The sequence below is a fragment of the Pinus tabuliformis genome, chromosome X (assembly GCF_031772625.1).
Source record: "Pinus tabuliformis cultivar Carrire ecotype Pingquan chromosome X, CPIR1, whole genome shotgun sequence".
In the NCBI taxonomy this organism is placed as follows: Eukaryota; Viridiplantae; Streptophyta; class Pinopsida; order Pinales; family Pinaceae; genus Pinus; species Pinus tabuliformis.
Genome location: NC_142308.1, coordinates 1,045,844,710 through 1,045,856,829, shown reverse-complemented (window position 1 = coordinate 1,045,856,829; position 12,120 = coordinate 1,045,844,710). Strand labels below are relative to the sequence as shown.

Sequence of the window (12,120 nt, the reverse complement as noted above, 5' to 3'; positions counted from 1 at the left end):
TGTGTTTTTTGATGGACAGTGGGTGCCGATGGATTATGGTCCGCCAAGCGGAAAAATTCTCACTTGGTTAGCAGATTTTTGGAGCGAAATTGTGCGTTCTTGTCGGATATGGAGCAATTTGTAGAACAAATAATTAGAGAACTAGGAGAAGTCATAAATTCTTCAGTTTTCCACCAAACTGAATGCAAAAGGAGGCTAGATAGCCATTTTTTAGTATTTTGGACTCATTGGAGCAGGTTTCAGAAGTATTTGACCATTGTAAACAAAGATTTTTATATTTTTGAGCAGAATAGAGAGGACCAAGCCATTGGAAGTTGAACCAAGGAGATGTAGCCCAGGAGGGGTGAACCCCTTTATCATGTGCTTGTTGTAATGTGTTTTTGATGTTGTTATGTACATGTTTATGTTGTTGTTCAGTTTCTGATTTATGTTAAATTGTTCATGAAATTAACATAAAAACTCTTCATTTCACTTGCAAAAATTGATGAATCCTTAAGCACAATGAAAGAATTTTGTTTATAATCTGAGAAAGATCTTAGCACTGTAAACTAATATTCTAAATTAGATCACTCGGCTCCTCTTCCATTGTGACCTTCTGCTTCAAACCTTTAGCCTCCTTAATTAAGAAACCCTAACTTGTACATAAGAACTTTTCTTATGCCTTGATTTCCCTTGCTTGGGATGGAGTCCCTTCCTAGCATGATTCGGCCTCCCTTATGACTTAAACTGCTTGTAATCTCAGCTATCTAAGAGGACTTTGATTACTTCAACATAAGTCTTGTATGTGTGTCTCAAAAGAGACCCCCAAAACAGATCTAAATAATGCCATAAACCTCCCTCTCCCTTTGCTTCACTTTGTTGGCTCTAGGACTATACTTTTTGACCCTTTCGCTGATCTTTGCATCACTTGCTGACTTCATAACCTCACCTAAATTTTCTACAACAATGACCCTAAGTAGTACCACATAGATCAGCCTATTGTTTTCCTCCTTTGCTTGGATAGAGAGACTTCCTATGAGATCTTCACACTTTTTTCTCTGCCTCATAACTTAACCGAATCATAGACCACTGAAATCCTTATTTGAAATTTTGTGCCTAAATGAAATCTGCATTGCCCTATTTATAGTTGTTGGAGCCTGTAATAAGCTGACATGACTCAGAGATGAGTCGACATGTCTTCTGGAGAGATATTATTATTTATTTTGCAATCGACTTGAAGGAGGTGACTTTGTCTTGGTCTTGGAGGGCTTTCTAACTTATTTCAGGACTTATATAAATATATAACATGCCCAAGAAGGGTCCTTCATACATGACATAGACTCAAATTGACTTTTATGACTAGATGACAAAACCTTAAGGCTTACAATGGGAGCCATCACTAAAATAAATTTCCTTGCTCATGAAACCCATGAGACAAACATTACAATAATAATTTTTTTTTCTTCTTTTCATCAATTACATAAAATCACAATTACACGTCATTATGAAGACTAAACCTAGTTACACTTTTCAACAATTTCAATATCACTTAGAAATGAATTTACAAATATTAGCAATTTGAATGTAACTTAAATAAACAATTTAGTTTAACTCATGAAAATTTAAAATTGATTTTAACTATGCACACTAAAACAATAGTGGGTATCTCTTACCAATAAAGTTGCTTCCTTTTAACCCCAAATCTAGGTGTCCTCACGTTCTCTAAGGGATGCAGACTCCTCATGCCAACATCACATAATTCATTTATGAACAAGATTGGGTGGCGATCATTCTTTGAACACATAGTTGGTTTTGTTCATTGTAGAAAGGAAAGGAGTGATCGATCAAGGAAAACGCATTTATCCCCAATCTGGAACATGGATTCTTCCATTAGAACTCAATAGGAAATTCATTCTCTCCTTCATCTCGCCTTGTAGGTGGTTTGCCTTTCTAGTTTTGGCAGGGTTGAGAGGTTCAAGGTGCTTGAAGTCAAGGGCAGTGAATTTTCAGGTTTGACTATCATGGTCTGGCAAAGGGGTTGACCCAAGAGAGGTGGCAAAGGATGCGGGCGTCAACCTCTCCCCCTGGAATGACCAAGGAGAGGAGTGTTTTGATGAACATTTATCTCTGCACATTCGTTTCTTAGTCGCTACCATAGAAGCGCGAGAGTACATGAACATTTGCAATGGCCATTAGGCTGTCAGGAACTTGCTTGGCTGCCATCTTCGAGACCAGGAAGAAGTTCAAAAGGGGGGTGGAAAGCCAAATTGCAGACATATCTTCTCTTCTGATTCACACCCACACAGCTCTAAGAAAATTATCCAGAGCTCTTGGGATCCCATTCCCTCCTCTGCCCCCTCCTTTGGCTTCCTCCAATTCGCTTGAAAGCTCAGAAGTTGCCGAATCGACTCATCATGGAATCAAACCTTCTAGTTTTGTACATCCAAGGACTCAGAAAAAAATAATAAAAATATCTCAAATAGTTGTGACTCGTGCAAGTGCAAAACTTGGACAACCAATCAGCTATTGCAAACAAAACCAAGGGAAAAAACTCTCAGAAGGAGGTAGACACCTACACTAGGTTGGTGGTTGTTGAATGGGAGCGCCCTTCATGGCTACTCAAAGGATACAAACACCCATTCCAATATCTTAACTAGCAGGACCAGGCATGGCATGACAAGGCCCAACATGACAAGGCTCAGAGTGATCAGGCTCAATGCAACTAGGCCTAGTATGACCAAGCTCTGGCCCAGCTTCACCAAGCTTGTTAACTACTCTCAGGAAAGGCTCATTTAGCCTCTTTTATTTCTTTGTTTTCCATGTAATTTTGTTGTTCAAGTCCTCTTCCTGGCTCATTTAGCCTCTTTTCTTTATTTGTTTTCCATGTAGTTTTGTTGTCCATGTCCTCTCAATGTATGTAATATATATTTTTTCTATGGCTCTATATTGTTTTAAATTAGTCTCAAACCTCTCCGAGTGACCATCTGGTTTCCCACTCATGGGTAGATGGTGTCTCTTTAGTTTACTTCAAGACTAGATTTTTTTTTTTGCAAAAAAAACTCATCCTGGACATAGTCCACTCAAACTTCTCCATGTATGTACTTTTTGTAAATTTATGATAATATAAAGAATTTTGACTTGCTTACAAAAAAAAATTTGCTTTAATTTGTTTTACTCTTAAAGTTGTTTCCCTTCAATTTGTTTTACCTTTAAAGGTTAATAACATTAATCCTACTTGTGGCGTTAAATGAAAAGCCACAAATTTCCAAAGTTACGAGATTGTAACATATAAGAATCTCATAACCATTTTATTGAATGCTTGGTAGCATAAGATTCATAATCATAATAAATGTTTTGGTGTTATTACCATGAAGTATATTTGCAATAATTGAAGAGATTTACAATGTTTTCATAATTACTTAATATTACTTCTCATGCATACATATGAATGATTAATTCAATTACTTTTAAAGCCAAATATGGAACTTCTTAGAATTGAGAGGTCACAAGTTCTATTCTCTTAGTTCCTTTCAAGATAGACCCCATAATTGAACAAATATTTGTTGGATTTTCCAAGAAGTTTATATATAAATGAATAAACATAAGAAATCAACATAAAATTTTGAATACAATAAAAATTGTTTCAAAACAAAACTACTATAAACCTAGATAGCGATCTCAAAACAAAACCACTATCATCCCAACTCTCTTCACAAAACCATTATGAATCCAAATAGTAGTATCTAAGATCACCCCAAGTCTCTCTCTTCACTCGACAAACTAACAATTTTTTTTTTTTTTTTATACAAACCTTATCACTTGAGTATATTCTTGAATTCCATACATGTTTTATCATTGTTTATTACAAAAACATTGCACATTTTCGCTTCTAAATTTTTATACCAATATTTTTCTGCATGATAAAAATTTCATCAATCAAAATTTAATTCATGTCCAGTTTTAATTATCAATTGGTAAATATCATTTATGGTTTTGAATGCCTCATTTTTTAATGATTTTTTATACTTCATAAATTAAAAAAATCATTTCCATACAACATAACTTTCAAAAATTCTGAGCAGGATATGATTTGTCCTTGTAACATCTTTCTTTAAATTTATTACAAATAAATTTGGTTTTTAAAATAAATATTATAAACATCCTATGCTCACTATCTATATTGTATATGCCAATAACTTTGTTTCTATATATGTTTGACATATCATAAATTATACATTTCATCATTTCAAAAAATAATTTTGTAGATAGATTTGCATCAATTTCCCTAGTGTGTAGAATGATTTCTACTAATCTCATAATAATGATATTCAAACACTTTGATCAATCAAAGACATCTCTACTAAGCACATCCTGTGTGTTAACAAGAACCAAGTGCATATAAATTGTACACCAACATTTTCAAGCTGGGAATATGCAAATGATGTGTCATTTCATTTTGAAATTTCAATTTGCCTTGCATGGGTTTGTAAATGTAACATTGTTTCACATTTGATTGAAATGTCTACCCATTGTTAAGTAAGTCATTCATTGTCAATTAATTTCGCATGGTATTTCACATTGTTTTCATAACACCACCATCTAAATCAACATTAGATTATGGTGTCCCTATTATATCTAGATTTTCTACTATCATATTCAAAGCTAACCATAGTTTACTACAAAGATCAACAACAATAGACCTTTTACAATTTAAAGCAATTTCATCTAAATCAACGATAAGTTCCTTATTATTAATGAAAATATTCTTGAACGTGATTTTTTTGAACAAAAGTGGCAACATTACTACACAAAGAAGGTTAAATGTTCTATTATTTTGACTCTTTTTTGTTTTGTCATCATTGAAATCCAACCATTAAATCATTGTTAAAAATGTAATTTTGGATTGATGGAATCATTGTTTAAAATGCAAAAATAGATTCAATATCCTCAAATAACCCCACTACAACACAATTTTGTATTGTGGAAACTTAGTACCTACAACTCTATCCCTCCAACTTATTTTGGTCAGATTGTCAATTTCCCTTCCCATTATTTTTGGTAAAAAACAAACCCAAATTGTAGTACTTATAAACTGTAGTTTAATAACATCAACGTCAATATCATCTTCATTTGATGTTACTAAAGATCTACATATAACCTTTGTGACATTATTATACAATTGGGGTTCCTTTCTAATATGTTGTTAAAATACATGAAAGCGGGACAATATTGCTTTGTAAAAATAAAAAATAACATTTCGATACTAAAGACTAGAAATAATATCATTAAACTTTAAAAATGTTGAACAAATGTATTTTCTTTGCCAAAATTGTTTTGCAATATAAGCACATATATCTATGAAACATTCTTATGTACTATAATTGCTCATTTTAAAACAACTAAAGCTCACATGCTTTGACTTCTTTAATGAGTGCAAAGATGATTTCCGTTCCCTATGCGACATATCTCGTAATTATTTGAGAAAACAAAGTATTTCAAATAAGACAAATACCTTCGAAAACCATTCACGCAACTAAATCATAGATCATAATACTATCAAAAAAAAATATGAACCATTAAATCCATCTATAACTAAAACATTACAATACAAATAATACATATTAAAAAAAATTAAAAAACACATTTTTTATCTAATAAATATATTATATTAAATTAAACTTAATTAAGTCTTAAGCACCTAAATATCCTAACACTAACAAATCAAATCATTAATAATGTTATTTACTGTATTAAAATTTCAGATCATTAAAAAAAATATAATAATAATAATATTATTATTATTTACCTATCATTAAAAACAAATCATTTTTGTTTTGTTTTATAACAAGTTTGCAATCTCCAATATACTTCATAAACTAAACCTATATATATATATATATAAATCCTCTTCATTAACTAAACAGGTCAAAATCACCGGTTACAATTTTTGAAACTATCGTTGTAAACCTTGATCCATGTGCAATTCAATTTTGAGACTGTCACCATGACGGTCTTTCTAAAATACCTCTTCTCAGAAGTATTTAGCATCCGTCTCATAAAGTTGAATGTTTAGCTGTTTCCTTCTGTTCAAATCCTTCAGTTTCCTTCAGTTTCAGCCCCTTTACCCCAGTTCCATTCTGGATTACCCTTCGAGATAAAAAAAAGCTATCTGCCTGAACTGGATCATAGCTTCTGCCAGGGATTTGGGGTTTTGAAGGTTGCTCAATCCGCGGTCTGTGGGAATAAATGGCATCTGCGCTGATTAGCGATCTCTGTGTTCCGAATTTGCACGGATTTTCGCAGGATAAGAAGAAGAGGCAGCAGGGGTTGCGGTCAGGGTTTGCGCATTCTGTGAACTTGCATTTGGCTAAAGGTCGAATTGTACTGCAGAGTAGAAGGATAAAATGCAATGCCAGCGTCGAGGAGGCCGACGCCATTGTTGAGGCAGAGAAAGCGGAAGATCCTTTTAAATCCCTGAGTCAAGTGTGTGCAGTGCTGGGAACTCAGTGGGGTGACGAAGGAAAGGGCAAGCTCGTTGACGTTTTAGCACAGCGCTATGATATTGTGGCCCATTGTCAGGTACTCACCCATCCTCCATTTTTTTTCATTGTCGTTAAATCCATCTTAACTGGTAAGTATATTTACCGATTATACTACATCTTTATCGCAGGGAGGGGCAAATGCAGGTCACACCATATACAATAGCGAGGGAAAGAAATTTGCTCTTCACCTTGTCCCTTCTGGAATAGTGAATGAGAAAGCCCTATGCGTTATTGGGAATGGAGCCGTTGTGCATCTTCCAGGACTATTTGAAGAGATAGACGGGCTTGAGTCTAATGGAGTTTCTTGCAAAGGAAGACTGTTGATTTCTGACCGTGCTCATTTACTATTTGATTTCCATCAAACTATTGATGGAATGAGAGAAGCAGAACTTGCAGGGTCGTTAATTGGAACGACAAAAAGAGGGATTGGTCCTTGCTATGCAAGCAAGGCAATCCGGAATGGTATTCGGGTAAGTGATTTGAGGCACATGGATACATTTCCTGAGAAGTTGGATATTCTTTTGCATGATGCCGCATCCCGTTTTAAAGGCTTTGAGTATAGTAAAAGCATGTTACAGACTGAAGTGGAGCATTACAAGAGATATTCTAAGCGAATAGAACCTTATATTGCTGACACTGTTCATTTGATGAATGATGCATTCTCAAGCGGGAAGAAGATTTTGGTTGAAGGCGGCCAGGCGACCATGTTAGATGTCGATTTTGGAACTTATCCATTTGTCACTTCTTCTAATCCATCTGCCGGTGGAATCTGTACTGGACTTGGTATTGCTCCAAGACATATTGGTGATATGATTGGTGTGGTATGTGAGATGATTTTTTATTAACATGCATATGCAAATTCATGCAGGTTAAAGTTCTAATGAAAATTGGATTCATCAAGAAAGTTTTAAAAATTTACTGATGACTAACCACGGTTTTGATCTGCAGGCTAAAGCGTACACAACAAGAGTTGGTTCAGGTCCTTACCCGACAGAACTCTTGGATGAAGCGGGTGAAGATCTTCGATCAGCTGGACATGAATATGGCACCACAACTGGCCGGCCTCGTCGTTGTGGTTGGCTAGATCTGGTTGCACTTAAATATTCTTGTCAAATCAATGGTTTCTCAGCACTTAATCTGACAAAGCTTGACGTACTTTCTGGGTTATCTCGAATTAGGCTTGGGGTAGCCTATAAAGGGCCTGATGGAAATGTGTTGAAATCTTTTCCTGCGGACCTTGACCTTCTGCAAAAAGTAGAGGTACTTTCCTTTCAATTCAGAGCCATGGATCTCAATTACTTAACGGGCAACTTAAAATAGTATGCTTCTGTAATTATTATGTATGAGTATTGCAAGTATCTTGAAAAACATTTTGTGATGCATAACAGTTGAAAAAGGGGAACGTCAGGCATAATAAGTGAAAAAATACTGTGACTAGATGTCAGGCCGGCATCTACAAGCCTGTGTTTTGATCTTTAGATTATACGAATACATATATGGTTCAAATCCATAATCAGTAGAATAGTACCATGTAGGCAACAACTAAATGAAGCATATTTGTTTGTACCATGGAGGCAACAGTTACATTAATGTCAGCCTATCTGATGCTGTCTGCTTAAGCTTCACATCCTTGTGAGGTTTAATCAGACAGCTTCATTTACGATGATCATTATATCGAGTGCTATGCTGCAATCTCTACCTTTAAAAAATCAGAAATCCACTATTTTAGTACTCTACATTGTATATGTATGAATTATTTTGCTAAAACTTACAGAAAGCTTGTTTGCACTGAGGCTTTGGCCCCATAATTTTCGCCTCTTGAACCTTTGACCCTCAATTTGTTCTTGACAACACATTTTTGCATTCTTTTGACTAATAAATTTCATGGATCTAACTGTTAATTTTATTTTATTTGGTCATTTGTGTTGGACCTGCTACCAGTTTGAGTCTCTCTCGGTATATAGTTTTATTTGTATCTTTGTAGATAATATTCTGCATATGTCATATTCCTTTTTCCTTGCAGTTTGTTTCTAACATTATGTCATGTCAAGGTTATTTGAAATCTTGTTTCCTTGAGAAAGTTTCTCATTTCAAACTCAAATTTTGATAAAAGCATTTTTCTCTTCTCTGGTACCCAATTCTAATATAACTTGGTCACATGCAGGTTATTTATGAAGATCTGCCTGGATGGCAGGCTGATATATCTAAAGTGAGAAGCTATCAAGACTTACCATCTGCTGCTTGCCTCTATGTGGAAAGGATCGAGAGTTTACTTGGAATACCAATCGATTATATTGGTGTTGGGCCAGGCCGTGATGCTTTAATAGTGAAGTAATAGGATCAACAGATTTTAAAGTCATCCCATGGAGTTTGCTGTCCAAGAAGCAGGTCAAAAACATGCATGGGAACTTTTAATGGCCTAACATTCCCTGTGTCATTTTTGGCTTTTGTGACTTTTTTATATCAGTCCCTTGTCCAGAACACTTTGGTTAGTCTAAGCAGGAATAAATTCAAGAAATTATAGGCTCTTGTTTTCTACAATGCATGAGCGTTTGATGACAGAGAGGTATTAGTAACTCGTCACTGCGAAACTGAAAAAGGGTACGTAACCAACAAATCATACTACCGTATCTGAAGAAAAAGCAGCAGCTAAAAAGAGAAATTATACTAATGCATATATAGTTTACTTGCATGATAATGATGTGTTTTCAGCTATAAAACACTGTTTGCAGTGGCTGGTAAAATTCAGCTAGTGCAATTGTGTTGGATAATGAAATTTTCCATCATCTCCTGATTTTCTGCCACTATTTCACCACTGGCTGATAAACTCACAATGTTTCTAGCTGATATTTTCAAGATTCTTGGAATTAGTGTCCAGTTAATGCCCAAGGGCAAGAGCTAACCAGCCTGCCATAGGGCATTAAATGCCCTTATGGAGGCCCCTTTACCATGCATGCCCATGGGCTTCCATGCGAACATACCCCGGCATCGTGCATTTCTCCGGGAGCGGTGACCCCCCATCGCGTCAAACTTTCCAGGAGCGGGTGACACACCACCTCCCTGCTGGCGCCTGCCATGCTGGCACATTTTCAAAATAGAAGCTCGCGCCAAATCAGCAGCGCGCGTTCTGTTTTCGCTCCCTTGCTCCATTCGCGCTCCCCTGGCTCACCTCGCAGGTCCTCTGCAACCCTCAAGCAGTCACCGCTCCCGCTCACAGTGCTGAATCCCTGCCTCCTGTGCACGCTAAGGTGTAAGGTGAATTAAACCATAACAATAAAAATGCAGACTGCTTAGATACGAGATTTCATTACTTGGTACAACGGATTAGGTTTTAGGGCTTGCTACATTCTTTTGCCATAAAAAAATAATGTTTAATATTGTTATCTTACCAGACAACTGACAAATCATTAGAGAAACAAAGTTTATAACACTCCAACGCCTTTTCGGCCATGAATAATCCAGTGCGTATATCAATAAAACAAATCAAACAATCAGTCTGCATTTACATACACCTCTTATACATAAAATCCAGTCTAATGATGCATTAAGTTTAAGATTACTTCTGCAAGGGGGATTAAAGATGGACACAGGTGCCTCTGTTTTGTCTTAAATTTTGGCTATGATCTAAAATCTTTGAGGTATGACAGTAGATTCGACCAAAGATGCACAATATAGCACTTCAACTATTAATGTACTAGATTGTTAACAGTAATATGATTCTATAGCAAAACCACAAAAGATAGGGCTAATTGCCCACATAGTAGTAAATCGACCACCAATATACTTTGAGTGCAATGTTAAAATTCTATAATCCAATCTTCTAACTATAACTGGTTACTAGATTAATGTCTAACTACCAGATAACTGTTATGTTACCCTTGCTCCAAGTTCCACTTGTGATGGGAAATCCTTGTTGTAACAGTTGCGTTGGTTGTCTTGCCACAGAGGTTCGAATAATCTTCTCCTACTTTCAACAATTCAACATGCCCTGTTAGGTTGTTCCAAGTTTGAAACCGTTGCCTCTTAAAAGATCAAGGGGGACCCTCTTTGCTTCTGGTAGCCCTGGGTTAGAACTTTCTACCACCAAATAGTTTGAATGATCCTGGATTGGTTGTGCTATTGTTTCTGTTACCTGATCTGTCCTTACCCTCCAACCCACTTCAGCTGCCAAATAAAAATTTACGTTGACCCTCCTGCGGCCTTACAGTCCAACGCTGATTCACTTTGCATAGAATTGTTGTTAACTGCCAAATGCTTTAAACAAAGGGGAGAAAACATTCAAATTTCTAGGTTCGCCCTACCAGTTCCTGTAGCATATGGAGAGCTCTTCAAAAACATTTCAAAGGCACAAATGTTGTCACTGCAGATCCTTGTATTGGTTGGAGTGAAACTGGTTTCCTCCTTTAAAGCATGTAACAGAAAGAGGGGGGAGGAGAGGGGATTCATTTACTGTATGTTTTCTACCAATGTTGTTAAGGGCCAGACCTGTAACTTCATGTATGCTGTCACAAAAGACTGTTAGAAAGATGAGTATGAGGTCTTCAACTATCACACCATTCACCACCTCACCTGATCCACTTCTTACATCATGGTAACCCTTGTCTGATACAACACTTAAATTTAAGATTTCAAGATATGCCTCGGCTTGGAAGTCAGTTTGCACAGGGATCTTAACACTGAGTTGTGCTCCTTCAGAATTCTTTTTCCTGAGAGTGATGCTCTCAAGCAACTCAATCAAACTATGTTAATTGATAGCTATCGTCTTAACGTTAGTATTCCCCAGTTGAGAATTCGTTTGGGAATTTCCTTGGCTTATTGTAAAATTCTCAACATTCTCAGTCAGCCCCTCAACAAGATGGTAGTGGATGCATTGCGAATCCAATCTCACTATTGCCTCGTCCATACAGTGAGATGGATGACATGGTCTACTTGGGGCTATAGGATCCTTCAAAGATAATTTTCAAAGCGTTGGGCCTAGATTTTAGCTTTTGGTGTTGTATGACCTTATCAGAAATCCAAAGAGTTATCTGTCAGATGAATATCATAAGTTTATATGCTTCAATGTGGGGAAGTGAATGATCCCGATGGCACACACAATGCTTCAATGGCAAAGGTAATGCACGATGTAACTGTTGATTGCAATGCCTAGGGAATGTTGAAGCCCTCTCATAGCACATCCTGCATGAGTTGACTTCTACAGATTCATGGCGATGCATTATACTTTGTTCCTTCATTCAGAATCACCCCACAATAATCACCCCCAGCACCTCGGAGGATCTTGGGCATTTCAGTACTTGTTTTGCCAGCGTCTTTCATGCATCTAGGGTAGTCCTCACAACGCTATTGTAAATTCTTCTAGACAATAATTGCCATTTATCTTTTGGCATAGTCTACACGCTATGTTTGCTCCAAGAACTGGTGTAACTCTAAGCAAACCAGTGGTCGATTACTAGCATTTATATATTGATAAACTTTATCAGAGATCTTAATGCATGATTGACTAAACACATAGCCATCATTAAGACAGTTTAACCCTTTGCAGCAACGACACAACACATCATCCACTATAACTTTATTAAATGAAATAATACTTGGCACA

At 36.4% G+C, this 12,120-nt stretch overlaps 1 protein-coding gene across 1 annotated transcript; it reads left to right on the top strand.

Moving 5' to 3' along the window:
• Window positions 1-5,953: 5,953 nt before the first annotated feature.
• On the top strand, window positions 5,954-9,207 carry LOC149143374 (adenylosuccinate synthetase, chloroplastic-like). Its single transcript, XM_089453205.1, has 4 exons — window positions 5,954-6,558; window positions 6,650-7,342; window positions 7,470-7,781; window positions 8,686-9,207. Exons 1-4 carry the CDS (start codon window positions 6,226-6,228, stop codon window positions 8,854-8,856), a joined length of 1,509 nt encoding a protein of 502 aa, XP_089309331.1. The 5' UTR covers window positions 5,954-6,225; the 3' UTR covers window positions 8,857-9,207.
• The last annotated feature ends 2,913 nt before the right edge of the window (window positions 9,208-12,120 follow it).